We start from the raw sequence: 19,549 nt of genomic DNA, 5'->3' as shown, positions 1-19,549 counted from the left end.
TGAACACTCTATTCTAAGCTTCTTCCTTTCAAAGTCTAAGCTCTATCCTGTGGCACAATACGGAACAATTGGTTTAATTTGAACTTCATTTCCTCTGGAGAATCATTCACCATGTCAATTGAGCTGTCAATCACGAAGGGAATCTCGCCATCAACTTTTCGAAAAATGTTTGGTTCAAACTGTGTGCCATTTTCTGCTCTCTCCCTTGCTTTAACTCTCTGCTCTTCCTCAATCTTAAACTTTTCGTCCGTAGCCGTCCTATGATCATTTTCAGCGAGCGCTTTGATGGTGCTCTCCCACAATCTGCGAGACTCATTCTCAAGTTGCTCATCCAATGGTTTGACTTGAAGTGGATATGTCTTCGTTTCTTTTGTGTCAATAAAAAGTTCTTTGGCGCCTTTGCCTTCTTGAATCTCCATTACACCATTCCATTTGCCTGTAATCGTGTATAGAGTCTTCAGAGTATTAGTATCCTTGACTGTTCCTTCGATCACATCATAATCTCCCGTAATGAACCCCTTGGTTTTGAACTCGATGTCTGCTTCTAACCCTAATTTCTCGCACTTTATCACCATATGGTCACCAAGTTCCATCTTAAGTTTACCGAAAAGAATTCCACGGCAGTAAACATTTGGTTGATTCATCGAGTAAACTTCATTGTCATGCTCTCCGAGAGTTAAGTGAGCAAGACCCTCCATCATTGCAGCCAGTGAGTTTCCCAAAAACTTGGATCTTGGAATAACAACGCCGTCTACTCGGATACGTTTTTCAGGCACGAAATAAAAGTAGGAGGATTCGGGTGGATGATGACAAGTCTGCTCGGCCACGTAGTATCCGGTGGATTGATCAGGAAGATCGTCCCAGAAACAAGAGAAGACTTCTCCTAGCACTGGGTTGAGTGGCTTCTTGACCGCTTTAGGGGTAATGTGCCACCCCGACAAGTAGAACTTGACCACAAGTAAGAAGCGTTCCATGTCATCGGAAGTGGAATTGGCCTCTAAAAGAATTTGGGGAGTATGGAATGCGTTTGTAATTCTCTCCAACATCGATTTTCTTTCTAGAATGAATGTTGGCAATGTGATTCTGGTCAAATCACAGCCAGGACGCAATTGCGAAATAATGCCCATAAGAATCGATTGATTCTCTGAACCAATCTCGTCTCCCTCCTCTGGAGCAGAGCCAGCATCCGAGCCCCCGATCTTGTTCTTCAAGCGATGTAAAACCATAACGTTAAAAGTTGAGTAGTAGGTACTCAAGTTGCTCAGCAGGCAGCGATAAGACACATAACCGCACATCACATGCATGACTTTTTAGGCAAAGCACGAGCGCAAGGGAAGGTGGAGATCTCGAGTGAGAAGGGATATAGCTCCCAACTGGGTAAGAAAATCAATGCACCTCCAAAACGTACAATAATGTCGTGAAGTTTAGAGGGGAGATGATTTTATCGGGTAATTTATTGTAAAAGCCACCCCCTATGTCAACTATGTAATCTGCTGTATGCGAACCTGAAACATACACCTACTATAAAATATTTATGAGACATCTTCGACATTATCACCTATGGTCGCTGAGAACCGGAATATGTCTTTGAAGCAGCTTGCAGCTGTACACGAAGAGCTCAAGGTATTGGCAATCTCATTGAGTTCCATTCGAGTCATAGATCCTCGCGAGATGAGCAAGGAGTTGAATGATCACATAGCAAACACTCGCACACTCATACTGGAGTCCCACAAGCTTTCAGCGAAAGAAAGAAAGCTTTTGGAGGACATCAATGACCTTGCACAGACGTGTATAAAAATGGTTAGAGTCCGTCGAAGGCTTGAAACCAACGAGATTGAGCATCGAGGTCAATCTTGTTCCTAATACAATGCATTCCCAAAGTTTAAGCGATGACACATCAAGAGAACCACTTCCTCAAAGAAGACTCTTTGTGTTTGCTGTAGTCGCGAGGTTCGGATGGAGCGGGAGTGCTCCAGGAGCCTAGACCAAAGTAGCGCAAGACGAACTCGACGTCGCCAATCTCTGCTCTGTCTCCCTGGATGGCCACCGAAGGAGGGCTCTGTTTCTGGCCGTTGCCATTTCCAGAGAACACCTTCTGAGCCACATTACGCACATCGCTTATCGTGAGAGCTTCGATCTTTTGCACCATTTCATCCACAGAGGTGACCTTGCCCTGGCATTGAACCTGGCGGCCAATATCCTCCAAAGCTGCCAATTTACTCTCAACGTTCATCATAAGCGACGATATAAGCTGGTTCTTGGCTCTGCGGAATTCCTGGCTGGTGATGCCGCCCTTGGCAATATCGGTCTCAAGCACTTTAGCAAACTCATGAGCAGCAACTTGCGCCATATACTCGCCGTGACCAACGTAGCAAGAAATCGTAATGCCAAAAAGGCCCAGGTCTGTGTAGGCGTGGTTGAAGCACAGGCAGTTCTCCACAAATGGGTACTGGTTGAGCACTCTGAAAAGTCTCAGGAACATGCCTTTACCGGGACCACCAGCGGAGAAGGAAGAACCTCCGCCGAGGAGTTTCTGGAGCGTCGCTAGAGCATACAAGTCCTCGCTAAGCAAGCCAGAGGTCTCAAATGCTATTTGCATGTGGACGAGCTTGGGCAAGTTACTGTAGAGCGGCTCCTGGTAAGGCAAGGCAACCTCGCCGCCTTTGTAGACGGCTGGCTCGTGAGCGATAGGGATACCCAGGTTCTTCCAGTCACCCAAACGCAGCTGAACCATATCCAAGGCTTTCTGGTGATCGACGCCCACTAAAGCAATGACAGTGTTCTCTGGAGTGTAAAACTGCTTGTGGAAGCCGACAATGCCTTCAGGAGTCAAATTTTCCAAAGATTCCGGCAGTCCGTGAAGTGGTCTGCCCAATGTGTTGTCTGGATAAGCGGCAGCATGCAAAACCTCGGGAAGAAACAAATCGTGCTTGTGGATGAGTTCGCTGAGTTCGTAGGCAACGGTGTCGCCGGCTTCGGCGATTTCCGATTCCGTGAGCTGGGGCTCTCTGATGGTCTCTGCAATGCAATCAAACATCTTGTTAACGTCCTTGTTGAACACCAGCGACTGGTACATGATGGACTCTCTCTGAGCACCAGCCATGAAGTTGCCACCCAACCGAGCCAAGTCGTCCATCATCTGGATTCCGCTTCTTTGCGATGTGCTTTTGAACGCCAAGCGGTCCATTAGGTGGGAATGGCCCGAGGTGGCGTCTGTCTCGTACCTCAGTCCAGCGTCTATGTAAGCTCCTAGAGCTGAAAAATGGCCCGGTGTGGAATCCGTGACGACCCTAAGGCCGTTGGGGAGCCTCGTGGTTTCTATAGGCACCGCTGAGCTCAGAAGCCTGCGGTGAGCGAGCCTGGCTGTTCTAGAAAGCATGTTGGTGATGGATCGTGAAGCTTCGGTCGAAGAATGTATGTACCGATGGGTCGTGCAGAGGCAAGACTGGTGGAGGGACGTGGGAGAAGATTTAGATGGTTGGGTGTGTGGGTCGAACGGGATTGATTCGGGATAAAGAATCGATTTTTGCCTCTTGGATTGGGGATTTGTAAGAGTGTGGTTCTAGGGCCCGATACTACTGGGTGCGAAAAAACCACTGCAACGATGTGGTTCGTATTACTAAGGTGAGGAGCAAAAATTGGAGGGAGTGAGTGAGGAAGCAGGTATTTCAGGGTTTCGTAAATTGAAGCCGATTTATCCGCTAGATTTCTTTTACAGATGTTTTTTTGATGGAGTGGTGTATTTGTAAGTGGCGATGTTCTCGACAATTCGCATCAAATATGCATATACAACCATGCGTTGAGAACTAGAGCGACTTTTCACTAGACCGCATTTATTTGAAATAAATCAAAAATTGCACATAAGTATCGAAACTTCTTGGACATCGTATTCTGGCTGCTTTCCTCTCAACGAATCCGAAAACTGAAATTGAAAGGGTCTTGACTGTACACCCGCCTTTGGTGAATGTGGCTTCTCGAGAGTCATAGTTAAACTTCAGGCTTAGCCTGCCTGCGTCATATGAGCCTGAATACTTGGTATCGACGGATTAGAGAAGGACTCCCAAGGGCAAAAAGTGTCTTTTCTGTGAAGAATGAAGCCCATGGCTGCAGGCCCATTTGAGTACTCAACTTCGTCCAAAACCTACCACAACTTCTGGAGCTCACTAAAAACATCGAGTGATAATAAACATTCAATTCATACTTTATGCCCTACTCCGTGTATCATATTATGAGTGGAACACCCACCCCTGCAGCCTACGGTATAAGTGTGAACTAACGCCAGAATTTCCTCGGGCTTCATTATCCCTAATGTTCAGTGTTGGAAAAATTTGTCCCTACATCACCTTTTTTAGAATGTAAACCACACCGGGCGATCCTTCTACCACAGCGAAGCGGATCATCGTGAGACAATCTCGCCTATGTATGGTCCCTTACATTGCACAGGAAGTGCGTCGAAGAACGATGCACCCCAGCTTCTCCTAAGGAAAATGACCACAGCTATTTCAAAAAATTATCCAAAAGGTTCGGAATGCTTCTTTGGCATGATCAATCCCGTCCTGGTCACACTGCTGAATTCGAGAGAGGCAGGTGCAGCTTGTTCTTTCCTACTTTGACAGGTTCTCATTCTGCAGTCCTGGCTGCAAGCCCGGTGGGACCAACTATAAAGCGCTCTTGTGTGACCCATCCAACTATTTTTCTTATCAACCTTTTTTTTATCATCAGCAGAAGAACAGCAAGCCAATCATGAGATTTTTCAACTTCAGCAACCACCCCCACACCGGGGCCAACAGCTCTCTGGAATCTGGCTCTCTGAACCAGTCCAAGAAGAGCTTGGACTTGATCAAGTCCACAAACTCCAGTAAGACTTCGGTCGGTCAAAGCTCTTCGATTCAAGGCTTGTGTCCCTCGACCAAGCTTCAGTTCCCCGGGACTGACTTCTCCCGCTTCGAACAGCTTCAGACACCCAAGTCCTACTCCAACCACAAACACAATGCGCCTCTCTCAAGAGGCGTTTTCAGAAGAAGAGGTGACAACACTCAGTCGCCCGCTGCATTTGCATCCATCGGGGACGCCCCAACCTCCCTTCTTCACGACGGTACCTTCAGAAGCCCAGAACTCCCTCTGAAGCCCACCTTACACAAACAGGCCAAGTCTTCCCCAACCAAGCCTGTTTCCCACAACACTTCCCCAACCAAGCCCTACGTTGAGCCCCTCCACCCTCCATACATCGAGGACACTCCTGAGCCAAGCCTCCACTCCCCAGAGGTTTGTGTTCAAGTGGGATGCCGCAAGGTCCCCGGATACGCTGCCAGCATCCCCGAGATCCGCAAGAATATTCCTGACGTAGAGAAACTCACTCTTTTCCAGGCCCTCCGTTTTGCCCAGACGACGGAGAAGCTCCCTATTCTTAAGGAGCTCGTCAAGCAGGTTGCTACCACTGAGTATGTGAACACACCTCGTATCCAGAGCCTGAGGGTCGATGCCCTCCTTGCCGAGTCCCACAAGGAGTCATTCGTCCAGAGGTTTTTGGAGTTGGCTGAAACTAATGCTGGAGATTACGTTGAACCAGCGATCTCCAGTCATCCCGTTTCCGATGCTCCAGCTTTCAGACCTCGCGATGCTACGGTCACATTCCTGGCTCCCTGCCACAACAACCACAACGACGACGTGGAAGTTGAAAAGAAGGACTCTCGCTGCCGCCGTATTGCCTCTGCAATCGGCCGTATTTCCCACCGCTGGTCGGCTCGTGCCAAGGTTTTCAGAGAGCACTGGCGTGAGAACAGAGAGTTGAGAGAAACCAAGAGCAAGATCAAGAGAGAGATCAAGCTCGAGAAGCGCAACATCAAGATGCTCGAGAGAGAGAAGCAGTTGGCTGATTTGGAAGCCCGCTTGCTGGAGGTTTCTCACAAGCGGAAGCAAGAGCACAAGGACCACAAGCAGGCTGAGTTGCAAAGACAGATTGCAGCCAAGCAGGCTTCCAACAGACGCAAGTTGGAGATGCTCGAGTACCAGGCCGTTGTTGCCAAGGCCAACAGAAAGGTTGCCCGCAAGTACAAGCAGGCTGAGGCTGCTAAGGAAGCCGAGGATGCTAAGTACGCTGCCTACCTCAAGGCCATGAAGCCCAAGCCCCAGCCCCAGCCCCAGTCCAAGAAGGTTTCTCCCCAGACCTCCAAGGGCCACAAGCCAGGCTGCAAGGTCCACAAGGCCAAGGCCACCAAGCCTCCTCAGAAGAGCACCCCAAGAAGCCTTCTCCTGTGGAACCTCAACCCTACCAGGGCCTCAACGCAAGAGAGATTGAAGCCAACCCATGGCACCTCACCGGCGACTCGGAGCTTCGTGAAGCCATTGCTCGTGAGAGACCAGTTCTCGGCGTCAAGCCCAAGAAGACCGCCATTGGGTCTAGGGTTGTTTCTGTGGCACCCACTGTTCACTCGAACGAAGTCTTGCCAGAGCACGTTTTCGTTTCCACGCCACCCAAGCCCAAGGCCGATGCCGGCTTCTACATTCAACCTATTCGCGTTGAAGCTCCTCCGCCACCTAGGCCGGAGGGCAAGCCTGTTTGGGAGAGAGACAGCTACAAGGCTAACCGTGAGAAGTGGAAGGATGTGAAGAAGCTTCGTTACATTCCCGAGGACTCCGAGCTCACGGGAATCAAGGGAAAGCTTAGAAACGTTGGTTTCGATTTCTGGAACTGATGTGGGGGCTTTCTCACCTTTTGTGTACCGCCAGTCGTTGTTTGTACTGGTGGTTTCACGTTGAACATCACCAAAAAAAAAAAAAAAAAAAAAAAAAAAAGAACAAGAAAACAAAAAAAGAAGAAAAAAAATAAATAAAATAGAAAAATAATAAAAAAAAAGTACCATCAAAATCCTCAGTAGTTGGAGTAGTCGCTAGTAAGAGTGCTACATGTGTGCTACATGTGTGAAGGATGCAATATCGAGCTTTGGTCTATGATACATATGTAATGATGGCTCGAAAAGCCTCTCAATGATCTCCAGTGTCCTGTGACCCAACTAGATATCGTGGAAGGTGGCCTCAGGATGGTAGTACACGGGACACAGCCAGTAGGGTCTTCTAATCTCGTCCCAGACGCTCTCATCCTTAGCATCGCCCTTCGTCATAGTCTCCTGCGGAACCTCAACCTCCTTGAACTCCGTCTTCAAACCGTAGTTGCCGAGGTCGATTTCAACCAACTTCTTGTAAACCTCGTAAATCACCTGTCTGTCTGCACCGAGACCATTGAAGAAGGAAAAGACACCGGTGGGCTTGAGGAGGCCAACGACAAAGTCGAAAAGCTCAAGCATATCCTGGTAGTGTTCGGAGAAGGTGTCGTAGTAGATACCGTCGAAGTACACCAGTCCAGAACTAAGCAAGTGGTTAAGCAGCTCTTGCCAGCGACCTTCGAGAATAACAACGTTAGGTTTGGAGTACCAGCCGTCAGCCTTCATCTTTGCAAGTACATCAGGGTGGGCCTCACAGATATAGTGTTTTGTAGGGTTCTTGGCGTTGATCATGCCATCGATGATACCCATGCCAAAACCGATGTTGAGAATGTTAGTGTCCTTGGAGTCTTCGGCGTTTTTAAATAGGGACTCACTTCCAAGCTTCATGAGATCCGTTTCCCACGACATCATGACGCCATCCTTGCCCTCTTCGGTGACCAAGGCATCGTCCTTGTATTGTAGCTTGGATTCGAGGTAAGCCTTTTGGTTGAATGAGGGATCATTTGTGTCGTTCAGTTCCGTGGTTTCGGCTTCTTTCTCGGCTTCCTTAGTTTCAGCCCCTTCCTTGGTTTCAGCTTTCTCCTCAGTGTCCTCTTCAGCAGCATTCTCTCCAGCCTCTTCTTGACGAGCTGCTAGTTCAAGAGCTTCTTCATCACTGAGCACCTCCATGTCAAACTCACTGACCTTACGCAATAGGAGCTCGGCACGAACTCCAGCATCAACAATCTGATTATACAACGGAGTATCCCTCATGCCTCTGTTGATGAAGATACAGCCTGGGGTGTCGTTATTCACATCCGTCAAGCACCAGCCAGCGCCGTATTCAAAAAGAATCGTAACCATATCGTTGACGATATTCATTTCCTCTTCAGAAAGATCTTTTGGAACATGCGTGGCTATAAGGTGGAGGGGAGTTGTAGTGGTAGTAGCTCCACCTTCTTCGATGCCATTCATGTAATTGTACGCCTCTTCTATGGTATAGGTGGCGGGAATGCCAGCCTTCAAGTAGTATTTGAGGTCATCCACGGCTTTTTGGGTGATGGGCCGACTAGCAAATTTACACAAGTCGTGAAGATCAGACATGATGATGTAGGATGGAAGTGAAGTCTGGGGCACTGAAAAGCCGATGAGATCACGTGCGAAGAGTCGTAGGAGGATGTATTGAAAGATTATTCAAATGTGGGTTATTTGGAGGTAAAAACTTTGTTTTCGCTAAAGAGTCGACGATTTTCTTCTTTGGGATGTGTGGACTTGATGCTTGGATTGAACTTCTACAATGGCTGCGAAAGGCCTATAGTACAGTTGCACAAGCGGTATAAACCGAACTACGGAACCACAAAATGGGCAGTCTTGAGAGGCTTAACAGTAAATGCAATTGTAAATATTCTCTCATTGTTAGTAAACTTCCTTTCTCTGATGTTACAATACATGTTACTTGATCATCCACCAATGTTCACCATGGAAGCTGGTATTGGGCATCTCCGGAAACCCAAAGAAAAGGAAGCAGCAAGAAACGCTTGTCTTTTTTCTCTCCCCGTTTTGTGTACCCCTAAAAGCTGAACCTTCGTGATTATGCCAGTAGCCTAATGCAGCTCGAACCTGAAAAACGCACACCGCTTAAGCTTCTGGGACGCCCACAACGCCCTGTCAGATTTTCCACCCGCCAGGGGCCAATCAAGAAAATCCATTAGGCCTTTGAAAATAACGGAAAGCCGAAGGGGCTTTGGGTGAACAGCGCAGGGCCGAAAAGCCTTTATCCATGCCTGCCACAACCATTCCAGGAACCCATTGTAGGCACACCGGCACATATCAGAAACCCACAAAGGCCTCTGGGGTCTGATAATCGTTTTTGAACATTGTGCCATCTCTGCAGAGCCAGGCTTTTTGAACCTGCCATAAATCCAATCACAAACTTTGTCGTCTTAATCCTGGTTACTGGCATCCCATCTGCATGGGCAGGTTACGGGAAAATTTGCATGTGCCACCACTTTGACACCATCGCCAACTGATTATCTGATTGGATCTAAGAGGTACATTTGCTGCAGGTCGCCTAAGCGGCCAGACCCCAGGCGCAGGCTGAAACGGCAGACGGGATTGCGGACGGCTTTTTCTGAAATTTGTCGAGGTGCCACAATGCAACGCCCATGTTCGCCCCACCGTATTTTGCCTGTCAACGCGGCCAAGAAAAGCACCCCACCTGTCAAAGCAGAAGCGGCTCTCTGTCAAAATTTCACCATTGAAGATCAAAATTTAATAGAAAAAGAATGAAGATGCAAAAGATAGGGAAATTGGGTATAGTGGCCCTGACATCGCCGTACTTGTATCTTCTGGATGCGGGTCGAAGCCTCCTCCACCGCTTCAAACCTCACCCATTGGCTGCATTCCAACAATAGCCGTTCAGACACCTTGATGCATATAGATGGTCAAAGATAAACCGTCTCTCATTGGGCAGAAAGCTCCGACGGCAGAACGCCTCGATGCCAATCTGGGGAAGAGTCGCTGATTTACGAGGTCCATGCGGACTACTTATATCCACAGCGTCCACCACCAAGCCACCAGCGGGCATGCTTTTGACATATTTTTTTCTTCTTTTTGGAGCTTCGGCAAAAGTGCTGAATCTTGAGCTCTATGGCGAAGGCGGTATTTCGTACTTGGCATGTGCATATATGTTATCAACCTACCTCTTCTGTGAGGTACCTGGTGACTACGAGTGTTACTGCAATAACGAAAATGCCAGGGCAACAGTTATGGGATGTCTAGCTTCATCTGGCTCCACAAAGCTGGGCGGGAAATACTGGAACGATTATTGTCAAAAATGGTACGACTTGTCTTTGACTGAGGATGAGCTTGAGGATTCGTATCAGTACTACCAGGACTATGCTACGGACCCGCTTGCATCGAATCCCGACTTCAACTCAACCACTGACAATATGACCACACCTCTTGCAATCAATGCTAGCCAGGCGCTGTTGTACAGAGAATCGTACCAGATTTTCTTGGGCAACTACGACCACTCCATCTACTACGGTGTAGGAGCCGTCTCGTACTGGTTTTTCATTTTTTTGTTGGCTGGTGTGGCCAATTGGGGGTTTGTACTTTTGCCGGGCTCGAAGAATTTCTTTAACGGAAGGGTGTCTAGGGCCTGGAGAAGATACATTACTGTTCCAGCATTGTGGTCAAGAAAAAGACAAACACAACAGGATCTCTTGGGTGGATTCCTCAGCTACTTGGTTCCTTCCAGAATGGAATCACTTATACTCATCGTATTTTTCTGGCTCGTGTTTGCCATGTTGATTGTCGAGATTCGCTACCTTCCCAACGACCCATTATTCACAGCAAAGAAGGAGGCCATCACTCGTTATGTGGCTGACAGAACAGGTATCATGGCTACCATGACTGTTCCATTGCTTATTTTATTCGGTGGAAGAAACAACATCCTTCAATGGCTCACCAGATGGAGCTTTGCTTCTTTCATCACCTACCACCGTTGGATCGCCAGACTCATGGTTGCCATGGCTTTCGTTCACTCCATCGGCTTCACAGCGCTATACGTCATGGACGGCATTTATTATGAGGAAATGGCCGAGACTTACGTTGTCTGGGGTATTGTTGCAACCACATGCGGTGCTCTCATTTGTTTCCAGGGATTGCTTTTCCTCAGAAGAGCCTACTACGAAACGTTCTTGGTGATCCACATAGTGCTTGCCGTAATTTTCGTGGTTGGACTTTGGCAGCACATTTCGCTGCTCAATTATCCTCAGCTAGTGTATCCTATTTTCGCCGTCTGGGGCGTGGATCGCTTGGTGAGGGTTCTTAGATTATTTTGGTTTGGGTTTCCGCTAGCCAAAGTTGAGCTTGTTGCCAATGATGCTGTGAAGGTGACGGTGCCAAAACCCAAGCACTGGAGGTCCATTCCTGGAGGTCATGCATGGTTGCATTTTGCTCTGGGTTGGTACTTCTGGCAGTCACATCCTTTCACATTTGTGGAAGTCGAAGGAAAAGAAGGCAAAGACATTTTCTTCTATTGCAAAGTGAAAAGTGGAGTCACAAAAAAAATCGGCAAGAAGTTGGCAAACGTTCCAGGCAGAACGTTATTCATGAGAGTTGGTGTCGAAGGACCTTATGGAGAAAAAAGCCCTGTGAGTCGCCACTCTAGTGTCACCTATATTGCCGGTGGTAATGGTATTCCAGGCATTTTTGCCGAGGCCTTGCATCTGGGCAGAGACGTTGCCAAGAGATCCATCAGGAATCAGAAAGTAAAGCTTGTTTGGATCTTGAGAGAAGCAAAGTCGCTTTCGTGGTTTATCGACGAGCTAAACTCGATGCTGGCCTTGCCCGTGGAGACCACGATTTACATCACAAGACCAGATATGCAAGATGGTATCGAGGGGTTGCATTCGGCCCTTAACAAGGACAGCATGGAAAAAATGCCCCACTCCATTTCCTCCAGCAAGTCAGTCCACTCGGGCGATAAGGATGAGGAACAAGAGTTGAAGATTAATGTTGAGACGAATGGTATTGAAATTATGGAGCACATTCGGCTGGCGCTTCCACATGTACTAGTACTCGAAGGAAGACCTGAGCTCTCTCAGTTGATTCATAAAGATGTGGACGAGGCTACGAGTTCAGCAGCCTTTGTCACCTGTGGTCATCCAGCTATGGTGGACGATGTCAGGTACACTGTGTTGCAGGCGATGGACAAGACAGAGAAGCGGATAGATTTCTACGACCAGCTACAGGTTTGGGCATGATGCAGAAGCAGCTTCGTGCATTTCGGAGATATCAGCATTATACCTAATTGGTGACGGCTAAGTTTGGTCTGCCGTCGATGTAACGTACTTGACGTAGATAGGGACAGACAACCATTGTATGCGTACGTCAAGGCAGTGTCGATCTTCAGTATCTAGATTGCCAGTCAGGAGACCCAGACGGTTCCAGGCCATCCCCGCTTTTGGTTGATGGAATAGATAATAAGTGTCTCAGATAGGAGTGGTGCGTGGCTTGGCAAGATCTTAATAGGCATAGACAGCATAATTTTTGAAGATAGGCTTCTTGGACATGGGGCGGTGATCGACAAGATCCAGATCTAGTGTTGCAGAGTACCGAGGATCCAATTACCGTAACGTAGAGCAGCACTGAAAAGGTGGCGAGACGGCACGCCGACGTACCGAGGAAGCAAACTCTGAAAAATAAAGTCTGTTTTCGCCGCCATTTGGTGATGTTGTAGGCGCAGAACGGTTGCAAAAAAATGGCTCAGAATCGTGCGTCAAGCAGCACCCTAGTCACAAGTACACGTACATAGCGGCGAACCGAAGACCCTACATGCTCCTACTGCTGCAAGAAAAAAAAAAATACTTTGCTTCACTGGCATTTACGGCGGAGATGGTGTGTTGGACCGAGGAGCTCGGAGTTACAGACCGCAGATCTAGGGGGCCAAAAGGGCTTAGTACAAGTATTTGGCTCGACTGACTTCTCCGTCTTAATCGACTTGGTGGCGGACCTTCGTGACCGACAATACCGAGGAAGAAGCGCGAATGTTCTAGTCTTGCTTTGGAATTTTTTTCTATGTCGATTTTGCTTGTCGTTCCTGGGCCTTGTTTGCTCGCGGACTAAATCGTATGATCCAGTGGAGTGATGCAGCTTGGATCCAGGACAGCATAGGACAAAACCGCGCGGATAAGCGACAAGAGCACCAAAATAGCCCGAGCTTGTTGCTCCAGGGACCAAAAGCGGGGGTTCAGGAGGCTAAAAAGAAAACGTACTTTTGTGGAAAAATTCACGGTCCAACGGCCGCCCTCACTAAGCTTAATTGTTCCGGCGCCTCTTTCAAAACGTGCATTCTGCCGCAGTGCTGGGGCTGACCTTGGAAAATGTGAAAAACCACCGCCAGACTAATGACCGGCGTAAATTCAAGGCCCGCCGCCGCCGCCGCAGCCCGACGCAAAGCACCGTAATTAAACTATTTATTTTCTACGTTCTTCTCCCGGCGCTTCCCCAGAACCATCTCCTGTCTGTCGTAGCCTCCGCTGACGTGCAGTACTGATAGCCTGAACCAAGCACCTCCAAAGGAAAAAGTACCACCTGAGAAAAACCACCCCATCTGCCGTATGCTTCCCCAGAACGACCGTCGCAAGACGTCCCGTCTATATAACTCCCAGCTACCGTCTCTCTTTGACGGCCCTGCCGAACCCCCACCACAGCAAGACCTCGACCCGGCTCACCTCTCGGCATCCCAGCCTGACCTGTTTAGTCCCATCTTTGAAGAATCTCCAAGCAACAACACCAACAATACCAACAACAACCAGATGGACTTCTCCTACCCACGCATGCAAAACCCGCCCATCTTGGACGACCACCCGCTAGATTACGATCGGGACCGTCTTCCTTATGAACCGTTTGCCGTAAGCCCAGCTATGGGTAACGACTTCTCCCTGCTTAACCCCATGGGATACGCCCACATGGACCCAAACACCAACCCTCAGCTGGGCGGCTCCTCGTCCAACCTGGCTCTGACCCTGGGGCCTCCCCTGGTCCCTCCTTCCGAGAATCTGGTCAGACTACCTCCTCATCACCAACAGCACCACCTCCACCACAATGCACAGCAGCCGCATGGGCTCAATGGATCCGTGGGCCGCGGCATCAACGGCATGACGTCGTTCAACAACCAGCAGTTCCTCTCGGGCAACTACACGGGGCTCAAGAAGTGGGACGATGAGGACTCGCAGACGTCGCTCCAGAACAGCTACAACGACAACGCCCCGGCTAATAACAAGCCGCAGCCGCCTGTGCGGGCCAAATCGGCTCACAACTTGATCGAACAGAGATACAGAAACAAGATCAACGACCGCTTCACCGCTTTGCAGATGCTGGTTCCCACGCTTCGGGTGATTGCAAAGAAGACGCACAAGCACCGCTCGGGCTCAGTGGGCTCACGGGACGAAGACGAAGAAGACGAAGACGATATCTGTTCGCCGCTGCTCGAACACAGTGAAGATCTCGAAGGATTGGAGCCTGCCAGAAAACTTAACAAGGGCACGATTTTGGCCAAGTCGATCGAGTACATCAAGTTCCTTGAGCGCAAGAACGAGCGCATAAAGATGGAGCACCGTGAGTTGATCGAACGGGCCCGCATGATGGGGCTTCAAATCGACGAGAGCCTATTGGACGGCCGTTAATCACTCCTTTTTTTTTTTTTTTTGCACCATCCCCGGCGACGCAGTGTACGCATCGCTTTTTCACTTCTCGTTTACACCGCCTACATTTTGCAACCGTTCTTTCGCGCATACGACGTGCCCATAGAAGTATACTAGTAAGCTCCGGATATTAATACAAGTGATCTGATTGGCTCGCGTATGTGCCATAGCGTTTTAGTACACGTCGGCGTTTGTTGTTGTGTCCCCTATCAGTGCATCGTACATCTCCTGACTTGCCTATCGCAGCTCGCCAAAGTATGCTGACCACATGAGATCTGATGGTGCATTATTTGGAATCTGAAGTCTCCAATCAAAATTTTTGATCAATCACAAAGGGAAGAGAAACGTTGGCCGTCAATTAAAAGAATCTAAAAAAACTCCCCAATTCACTGCCTACCGTGCCCCTTTGTGGTCCCATGAACCATGCCATGCTCGCGTCTCTATTCACACACCCGTGCACCTTCGTATAGTCCCGTCTTAAATCCACATTATATAATCTCATCGTCTTGGCCAACTTTTAGATTCACCGCATTCGCTCTTTACTATCCGTCCTAATGACCTTGAAGGATCATCTTGCGGATTTAGTGGACCACTTCCAGGCTTTGCCTACGCCGGTGAAGCTTGTGATCCTCATTGCAGCCCCCATCGTGTACAATGTTCTTTGGCAGTTCATCTACTCCTTTAGAAAAGATAGAGCACCCCTTGTTTTCCACTGGATCCCATGGTTTGGATCAGCTGTGACCTACGGTATGCAGCCATACGAGTTTTTCGAAAACTGCCGTGAAAAGTACGGCGATGTCTTTGCTTTCATGTTGTTGGGTAAAGTCATGACGGTCTACTTGGGTCCAAAGGGCCACGAGTTTGTGCTTAACGCTAAGCTTGCTGACGTTTCCGCCGAGGCAGCTTACGCCCACTTGACCACTCCTGTCTTCGGTAAGGGTGTCATCTACGACTGCCCCAACTCTCGTTTGATGGAGCAGAAGAAGTTCGCAAAGACTGCCTTGACTAAGGAAGCTTTCCAGAGATACGTGCCCAGAATCCAGGAGGAAGTGTTGGACTACTTCAAGACCTGTCCTGAGTATGAGATGAACAAGCGCAACGACGGTGTTGCCAACGTGATGAAGACCCAACCTGAGATGACCATCTTGACTGCTTCCAAGTCTTTGATGGGTGACGACATGAGAGCCAAGTTTGACGCCTCTTTTGCTCAGTTGTACTCCGACTTGGACAAGGGTTTCACCCCTGTCAACTTTGTTTTCCCTCACTTGCCTTTGCCCGCTTACTGGAAGAGAGACGCTGCTCAGCAGAAGATCTCGGCTACTTACATGTCCTTGATTAATGAGAGAAGAAAGACCGGTGACATCATCCCAGACAGAGACTTGATCGACACGCTCATGACAAACTCTACCTACAAAGACGGTGTCAAGATGACCGACCAGGAGGTTGCCAACTTGTTGATTGGCGTCTTGATGGGTGGTCAGCACACTTCCGCTTCTACCTCTGCCTGGTTCTTGTTGCACTTGGCCGAGAAGCCTAAATTGCAGGAGGAGCTTTACAACGAGGTGCTCTCTGTGTTGGCTGAAAAGGGTGGCAGCTTGAAGGACTTATCCTACGATGACTTGCAGAAGATGCCTTTGATCAACCAGACCATCAAAGAGACGTTACGTTTGCACATGCCATTGCACTCCATTTTCAGAAAGGTCATGAACCCTCTCATGGTTCCCAACTCTACTTACGTTGTTCCTAGAGGCCACTACGTCATGGTGTCGCCTGGTTACGCTCAGACTTCTGAACAATGGTTCCCCAAGGCCGGCGAGTTCGACCCTCATAGATGGGACGAAGAGTTGTCTAGCAACATTGACTCTGATGCCGTGGACTACGGTTTCGGTAAGGTGACCAAGGGTGTTACTTCTCCATACTTGCCATTTGGTGGTGGAAGACATCGTTGCATTGGTGAGCAGTTCGCTTATGTCCAGCTTGGCACCATCTTGGCAACCTATGTGTACAACATCAAGTGGAAGTTCAAGAACAACGGCTCGCTTCCACCTGTTGACTACCAGTCTATGGTGACTTTGCCAATGGAGCCTGCTGAGATTGAATGGGAGAAGAGAGAGACTTGTGTTTACTAAATAGGATTAATAATTATGTGGCGCCAAGGTGCCGAAGCTGTCGATATCATTGTAGCCTGAATCGGGGTGCACGGGTTTATCAGGCTGACTCAAGTTGAGGCCTACTACATAGAATTTTTCACTCTAGAGAAACGAAATCATAACAATGGTGGACTTCAAGCTCAAGGTCCCTGCGTCCAGTGCCAACATCGGACCTGGTTTCGACGTTTTGGGAATCGGTCTCAACCTTTTTTTGGAGGTTCAGGTCACCGTGTATCCTTCGCTAGACACCTCAGACGATAAGCACCACGCTAAATTAAGCTATGAAGGAGATGCTGCTGAGAATGTGCCTCTTCAGAGTGAAAAGAACTTGATCACCCAAACAGCCTTGTATGTTATGCGCTGCAACGGCATCTCCAACTTCCCACAGGGCACAAAAATCCACGTTATCAACCCTATTCCGCTCGGTAGAGGTTTGGGTTCTTCTGGTGCTGCTATTGTGGGAGGTGTCATGTTAGGTAATGAGATTGGAAAGCTCAACTTGTCTAAGGAAAGAATGCTCGACTACTGTTTGCTAATAGAAAGACACCCCGACAATATCGCAGCTGCCATGCTTGGTGGTTTCGTGGGTTCGTACTTAAACCAGCTTAACGAAGCTGAGACAGAGGCCAAGAACGTTCCTCTTGAAAACATCTTGCCTAAGGCCTCCACGCCTGAGTCCTCTTACGAAACTAGAGAACCTCCAAAGGATATCGGGCAGTACATCAAGTACAACTGGAACAAAAAGATCCGTTGTGTCACCATCATTCCTTTATTCGAAGTCAAGACCGACGACGCCCGTGCAGTTCTCCCACAGCTGTACGTAAAGGAGGACATTGTGTTCAACTTGCAAAGATTGGCTGTCTTGACTACTGCATTGACTCTTCCAGAGCCAGACCATAAACTCATTTACGAGGCCATGAGAGATAAAATTCACCAGCCTTACCGTGCACAGCTCATTCCTGGTCTCGAGCATGTCTTGAATGAACTCACTCCACAGACTAACCCCGGTCTTTGTGGAATCTGCCTTTCTGGAGCTGGTCCTACCATCTTGTGCTTGGCTACTGACAACTATGAGCAAATTGCCGAACAGGTGATTGGCATTTTCAAGGCGAGCGGCGTCGAGTGTAAGTGGAAATTGCTTGATCTCGCTTATGACGGTGCCATTGTGGAGCACAAATAGAGAATCACACTTCTGTCATACGAACCTCTATGGCTGCGAAATCTGTAGAGTTGCGAGATCGGCCGGCCACAGTTTGATGAGGGTACCTCCGAACCAAACAAAAAAAAAAAAAACAAGGTATAGAAACGAACACAATTACGAAATATTAAAAATAATCTTTTCAGAGTATCCAATTCACCCGACGGCCCGGCTGTGAAACATTGTATTGAGAGTCGCACGACTATCTCGGGACCAATAGTGCAGTTGTTTCTTCAAGATATCAGCAACCACCTCAATTGCGTAATGGCCTCCACCCACGGCGACTTGCTGGCGCAAATTCTGAAACAGGATGCCTTGCAATACACATCCTCTCGTCCGGTTTACTTGAGCAGTGTTGAAGTCACCGGCGGTGACTATCTTCTGAGGCAGTTTTTCGCCAAACTATTATCTCCATTGGTTGACCAGAGCGACTACACCTTGGGTCAATTGTTACATATTGTGGACCAAAGCCAGGACAATTTGCTCAAAACCAATGTCTTCAGATCCGTCAAGCCTTCGTTGCATGTGGACTACTTGCGTTCTGTTCCTCAGTCCTCAAAGAGCTACAATATAGAGAAGCTGATCCCCACCAAGGTGATCTTTGACTTGGATGGTGCTCCATCTGTTGGCGGAGATGCTGCCTTGGGCTTCAATACCGAGGACAACTTGGAGGTGGATTTGGGCTACTTGAACAACAACTTCAACCATAACGCGGAGCTCATCAATGTAGGTGTCAACTACAGACCATACAAGCCCTCCGAACATCTTCTCTCCTCCTTGAGATTTGTTTCCAACCTACGCGACCCAACCTATAGATTTGTGCTTGATTTGTACCACTCCCAGAGCAACAACCAGGCCTGGCAATTGAACTCTCTTAAGAGAACTGGAGGTACAATTGGTGTGTCTTATGCGAACCGTGACAACCTGCTTTCGGCTTTCACGGGATTGGCCTTGACCAAAAGAACAGCTTACGATATCGATGATGGTGCTGCCGATTCAGTCAAGTACTTTGCTGGTAACTTCCTCAAGCTGTCCATTGTGAACCGTTTGGCCTACAACAACCTTTCCTACTACAACGACAAGACCAAGGTGTATCCTCAAGACGGATTCTCTGCCTTCTTGTCGAACGAGATCAGCTCTGACCAAGAACAAGAGGAAGGTGCACTGGGGCTGGCCTTCTTTGTGAAGCTGATCTTCTCCCTCAACTTGTACAAGTCATTTTTCAAAAATGCCATCACCGCACACGTCTTCAATGAGGCCGGAAACATCTATCTTTCGGGTTCGGATGGCTCCAAACTGCTCCACTTGGCTGACAAGTTCTACTTGGGTGGTTACAAGACATTCAAGGGTTTTGCCAGAAACAGCGTGAACACCGAAGGTGGTCTGCAATTCTACAAAACTGGCCTTACCCTTTATAGTAAGCTTCCACTGCTTGTGCAGCGCAAGAAAACCGAGGGCAGCCCCCTTCGTCTCTACGCCACGGGTATTGTTGGAAATGTCGGAGAGGATGTTTTGGCCACTAGCACAGGTGCAGCATTGAGTGGCGGTGTTGGCCTTAAGTATTTCAACGAGTGGGTGAACTTTGACATTGGATACTTTGTCTCACAAAGATATCGTACCTCTGACGTTGCTGGTGTGAGAGACGGATTCCAGATGGAGCTTTCCATTGGTGGTACCAACAGAACGTGATGGCGGTTTACCTGAGCAATTGAATAGCCAAAGATTATTTCAAGGCTATTTTTGTGGTTGCTGTGGTCTAGATAGAGGTTGATCTTGCTTACCGCG

At 48.5% G+C, this 19,549-nt stretch overlaps 10 protein-coding genes across 10 annotated transcripts; 7 read left to right on the top strand and 3 right to left on the bottom strand. All coding sequences in view use genetic code 12, as the record gives it.

Annotated features, from left to right (window-relative positions):
• Positions 1–35: 35 nt before the first annotated feature.
• OBPA (oxysterol-binding protein related protein) lies at positions 36–1,226 on the bottom strand (the record flags this gene model as incomplete). Its single annotated transcript, XM_025482014.1, has 1 exon — positions 36–1,226. The coding sequence occupies one exon, from the start codon at positions 1,224–1,226 to the stop codon at positions 36–38; it is 1,191 nt and encodes a 396-aa protein (XP_025336632.1).
• Positions 1,227–1,560: 334 nt separating this feature from the next.
• Positions 1,561–1,863, top strand: CXQ87_003537 (uncharacterized protein; the record flags this gene model as incomplete). The annotated part of the gene is made up of 1 exon (XM_025482013.1): positions 1,561–1,863. One exon carries the CDS (start codon positions 1,561–1,563, stop codon positions 1,861–1,863), a length of 303 nt encoding a protein of 100 aa, XP_025336631.1.
• A 34-nt stretch (positions 1,864–1,897) lies between these two features.
• Positions 1,898–3,379, bottom strand: MAS2 (mitochondrial-processing protease subunit alpha; the record flags this gene model as incomplete). The annotated part of the gene is made up of 1 exon (XM_025482012.1): positions 1,898–3,379. The coding sequence occupies one exon, from the start codon at positions 3,377–3,379 to the stop codon at positions 1,898–1,900; it is 1,482 nt and encodes a 493-aa protein (XP_025336630.1).
• Positions 3,380–4,743: 1,364 nt separating this feature from the next.
• Positions 4,744–6,695, top strand: CXQ87_003535 (uncharacterized protein; the record flags this gene model as incomplete). Its single annotated transcript, XM_025482011.1, has 2 exons — positions 4,744–6,195; positions 6,243–6,695. The coding sequence occupies 2 exons, from the start codon at positions 4,744–4,746 to the stop codon at positions 6,693–6,695; spliced, it is 1,905 nt and encodes a 634-aa protein (XP_025336629.1).
• Positions 6,696–7,013: 318 nt separating this feature from the next.
• RMT2 (protein-arginine N5-methyltransferase) lies at positions 7,014–8,306 on the bottom strand (the record flags this gene model as incomplete). The annotated part of the gene is made up of 1 exon (XM_025482010.1): positions 7,014–8,306. The coding sequence occupies one exon, from the start codon at positions 8,304–8,306 to the stop codon at positions 7,014–7,016; it is 1,293 nt and encodes a 430-aa protein (XP_025336628.1).
• A 1,583-nt stretch (positions 8,307–9,889) lies between these two features.
• On the top strand, positions 9,890–11,974 carry CXQ87_003533 (ferric reductase family protein; the record flags this gene model as incomplete). The annotated part of the gene is made up of 1 exon (XM_025482009.1): positions 9,890–11,974. One exon carries the CDS (start codon positions 9,890–9,892, stop codon positions 11,972–11,974), a length of 2,085 nt encoding a protein of 694 aa, XP_025336627.1.
• A 1,356-nt stretch (positions 11,975–13,330) lies between these two features.
• HMS1 (Hms1p) lies at positions 13,331–14,398 on the top strand (the record flags this gene model as incomplete). Its single annotated transcript, XM_025482008.1, has 1 exon — positions 13,331–14,398. The coding sequence occupies one exon, from the start codon at positions 13,331–13,333 to the stop codon at positions 14,396–14,398; it is 1,068 nt and encodes a 355-aa protein (XP_025336626.1).
• A 572-nt stretch (positions 14,399–14,970) lies between these two features.
• Positions 14,971–16,545, top strand: ERG11 (sterol 14-demethylase; the record flags this gene model as incomplete). Its single annotated transcript, XM_025482007.1, has 1 exon — positions 14,971–16,545. One exon carries the CDS (start codon positions 14,971–14,973, stop codon positions 16,543–16,545), a length of 1,575 nt encoding a protein of 524 aa, XP_025336625.1.
• Positions 16,546–16,690: 145 nt separating this feature from the next.
• THR1 (homoserine kinase) lies at positions 16,691–17,746 on the top strand (the record flags this gene model as incomplete). The annotated part of the gene is made up of 1 exon (XM_025482006.1): positions 16,691–17,746. The coding sequence occupies one exon, from the start codon at positions 16,691–16,693 to the stop codon at positions 17,744–17,746; it is 1,056 nt and encodes a 351-aa protein (XP_025336624.1).
• A 282-nt stretch (positions 17,747–18,028) lies between these two features.
• On the top strand, positions 18,029–19,453 carry SAM51 (Sam51p; the record flags this gene model as incomplete). Its single annotated transcript, XM_025482005.1, has 1 exon — positions 18,029–19,453. One exon carries the CDS (start codon positions 18,029–18,031, stop codon positions 19,451–19,453), a length of 1,425 nt encoding a protein of 474 aa, XP_025336623.1.
• Positions 19,454–19,549: the final 96 nt, after the last annotated feature.

This window comes from Candidozyma duobushaemuli (genome assembly GCF_002926085.2).
Source record: "Candidozyma duobushaemuli strain B09383 chromosome Unknown C_B09383, whole genome shotgun sequence".
NCBI lineage: Eukaryota > Fungi > Ascomycota > Pichiomycetes > Serinales > Metschnikowiaceae > Candidozyma > Candidozyma duobushaemuli.
The sequence above is the reverse complement of the archived record's forward strand: the minus strand, read 5'-3'. Positions and strand labels throughout refer to the sequence as shown.